General features: G+C 34.5%; 1 protein-coding gene across 1 annotated transcript; it reads right to left on the minus strand.

The window, feature by feature from the left end:
• Nucleotides 1-492: 492 nt before the first annotated feature.
• LOC117345362 lies at nt 493-3,986 on the minus strand. The gene is made up of 2 exons (XM_033908436.1): nt 3,906-3,986; nt 493-1,479 (listed from the first exon to the last, which is right to left on the minus strand). Exons 1-2 carry the CDS (start codon nt 3,907-3,909, stop codon nt 1,028-1,030), a joined length of 456 nt encoding a protein of 151 aa, XP_033764327.1. The 5' UTR covers nt 3,910-3,986; the 3' UTR covers nt 493-1,027.

Raw genomic sequence — 3,986 nt, forward strand, 5'->3', positions numbered from 1 at the left:
CAAGTCTACATACAAGGGAGATAAACCTTGGACAAGTCTACATAAACCAAGGGAGATAAACCTTGGACAAGTCTACATACAAGGGAGATAAACCTTGGACAAGTCTACATACAATAAGGGAGATAAACCTTGGAAATTTTACAAACAACAAGGGATATAAACCATTGGCAAGTTCACGAGAGAAAAGAATCGAACAAAGAGATAAAACAATATATTAGCTCCTCTACACGTAGAATAGGACGTGTATCGTTAATCTCAAGTTGTGAGGTTATTTCAAAAGTCTACATATTTAATTGACAAGATAAAGAGACAAACAACGAAGGTTTTTCTAAGCATGAGCCCTTTAACTTTTCATATATGTATATAACCCCTGTAACACAAATGACGAAGGAAGATAATTTCATGATTTGTGCCCTTATCTGACCACACATCTACGTTTTTATAAATATATCTGATATAAATCTATATATACAATTACGAATGTTTGTCGGGAGTACGGAGTCGTCTAATGATAATGGAGAGATATTCCCTAGGATACCTATATGATAACTCGTCACTGTCATGAGCGATTATTCCTACTACTATCAACAACTTATTACAAAGTCGTCCCAATGGCGATATATATCTCATCTGTGGAAATTTAGCATAAAAATAAAATTACAACAAACTTGCATCACAGTGAATATCGCCACTTTCTATTCAAACCCGTCCCTATGGCGATAAATCCCCATCGTCTATACATATTCGTTCCAATGGCGATACTTCTGCAATGTATTTACATACTCGTAATAGCGATATATCGCCACAATCTATACATACTCGTCCCAATGGTGATATACTCCAATGTATATACATACTCGTCCCAATGGCGTTACATCTCCAATCTATATTTCCAATGTCTATACAAACTCGTCCCAATGGCGTTACATCTCCATTGTCTATACAAACTCGTCCCAATGGCGTTATATCTCCAATGTCTATACAAACTCATCCTAATGGCGATATGTCTCCCAATATCCATAACAATTCATATGAGAGTAAAAATACCTGTCGCCATGCCATATGCGATTGCCATGGTAACAACAGCCGTGTTCACTGAGAATCGCCAGGACCCGGAGTTAGCAGGCTTGTTTTCGGTGTCAGAACCCTCCTGTTCTGTTTTTGTTGGAGTTTCCATTTCTTGTCTGATTTTAGTCCCGTGCACTGGTGCTATGGCGTTATTATCAAGTATACCTATGGCGCTACCAGGACTATCTTCATAGCTGTCAAATATTTCCATAACCGGCTGTGTTAATGAGTCATTACTCGGATCCGAGATGGAATCCAAGGGTTGATCATGATTACTTGGGACCTTTCCGACAGACTTTTCGGTGGTGCTATATTCCTCGGGTTCTGGTCTACCTGGGTTCTGAGGAGGTGATCTTGGGATTATTGATAGTGCAACGGTAGAGAAGGTCAGGAAAACAACCACCTGTATCCCTGAAATATCCAATTACAAACACGGTAAAAACTATGGTAAGCAAAGTTTTTATTCATGATGCAATGTTGATCAAGTAATTAACAAAATTTTATAATATATCTTATATATTTGTGTGTTTTATCTTATGTTTGCATACTGAATAAGATATCTTTATACATAATATCTTACTTATAGTTTATGAGATACAAAACTGTACCTAATATTTTATAAAATATCTCATAATATATAAGGCAAATCATAAAAGATATAAAACATCCAAAATGTTTCTTTATCAGATATCTTATAAACTTTTTGATATATCTTTATTTTATATAAGATCTATCTTAATAAGATATTTTATATCTTTTATCAGATATCTTATATAATTAATAAGATATCTGATAAAATAAACCATTTAAGATCTCATATCTTTTATGTTAAAAGTATTAGGTATCTCATAAACATAAAATACGATATGATGTAAACATATAAGATTTGGTTGATTACTGGATCAACATTCCTCCATGAATAAATGGCAACTTGGTTTGGTATCAAAAAAACTCACGAAGGATTAAAATATAGAATTCGGAAAAGTGAAAAAAAAAAAGAAAACTAAAAACAAACAAACAAACAAACAAACAAACAAAACAAAAGTGTGGGTGGTCAAAATAATAATCTGATAATTATAAATTAATTATAACTATTGATTAACAATGAAGATAAATATGAACTAATGTTTGACCCATTAGACACTTAGTAAGGTAATAGAAACAATTTTTGCTAGTTTGGATATTAAACCATAATGGAACAAAACAATTGACTTTCTCCGCGTCAATATGGTTTCGTCGCGGGTCAACATTTCTCTCTAGCTTCATAATATGTTTGATGATTGTGCGTTGGTTATATTGCAAAAAAAATAAATAAAAACACCAAATTGTATAGCCCGAGTTTCCTCTGGCCCTGACATCATGTTCGGTGAGCCCAAGTTTCCTCTGGCCCTGACACCATATCTGGTGTAAGGCCCATACACCATACCTGGTGAAAGGACCATACACCAGACATGGTGTCAGGGCCAGAGGAAACTCGGGCTACAAATTGTATGAATATACAGGAACCCTAAGCTGTGAATTCACTCCAATCAGAAATTGAGCGACATTTCGCTCTTATGATTTCATACAAGAATGTGAAAATTCATGGATATCGGTCGGGCATTCGAAGAATATAATTTATTTCCTTAAGGATGAACCACCCTGAAAGGTGCAAAGAGAAAAAGATTTTGGGTGATGATATGTGTACAACAATTAGAAAGGTATATATACTCCATATTAGCAATTATCCGAATTACTTTTCAGTATTTTAATGATAAAAAATCTCTAGTACAGATTCATTTGGGAATCCGCATGAAATAAAAGATGTCGAAATGCTGGAACGAGTCCAAAGGAGAACTCACGATTTACCCGGGTTTGGGGATCTCATATCCGAAGAGGCTAAAACAAGGAGATATGCTGCAGTGTTTAAGGTAATCGGTAACATGTATGATAGCAGAGCGTCAAATCCCATAGGCAAGAACTCAAGATCATACAAAAAATTAACTGTTTAAAAGCAGAAAAACGAAAATCCCCTTTGTGTATTACGTGTACTATACGGATTTGACGCCGTTTCCCAGAAGAGGTGGTAAAAGAATCGTAATTGAGCATTTTTACAAAACAGATTAAAAAAATCACTGGTTCCACTAAGGAATTTCGTCCAATGACAGAGCTAACGTTCAGATCTAGTGGACAATGGGACGTCACATTTCACTTTGAGTACTATAAAGTTCCGGTCAAAAGTCTTTCCGCATAGCCTAATTCTGCTACGATTTCTTTGTATTTTCAGATTTTTTTTTCAATCATATACACTGCCTTCATTCATGTTTGTATTTCATTGAAATTTTGTGTGTTGAAACAGACATTCCTGCTGTAAAATTTTGATGCATAATACCTTATATGCAGGTAGATATCAAAAGTTACAACAAAACCAAAATTCCTTTGGCACCGTCATCATTCATGAACTTACAAAAATATCACCAAAATAGCGTTACAAATATTCATATTTTAAGATAAATTTGAATTCTTCAAATGAACGACAGCGGAAAATGCTCAAAATACATGTATTGTCAAATGAAATTTAACCAAAACTTTTCAGCATACAAACTTTTGTTAATATCGGCCCATTAAAAAATCCACGAAAATTCCTTGAACACATGTCTAAATAGTAAGATTATATGACAGAATTGGAATGCGCGGAAAGACAGTGTATATATGATCATGTTTATATCAAAAATAAAAAAAAAAACTGTTTTGCTTGGAGTCCGGTGAAGAGGGATGATATTCAGATCCTGTATCAGGAATAATAAACTTGTACCCGGTATTCATTATAGGTATAAACTAGTATAAAAATTACTTACTCATATTGTATAAGGTCGTTAAACTCAGCTGTGTTCCCCAGGTGCCGACAGAGACTCCAAGACGGTCTTGATAAAACTGAT

This window comes from Pecten maximus, chromosome 16 (assembly GCF_902652985.1).
Source record: "Pecten maximus chromosome 16, xPecMax1.1, whole genome shotgun sequence".
NCBI lineage: Eukaryota > Metazoa > Mollusca > Bivalvia > Pectinida > Pectinidae > Pecten > Pecten maximus.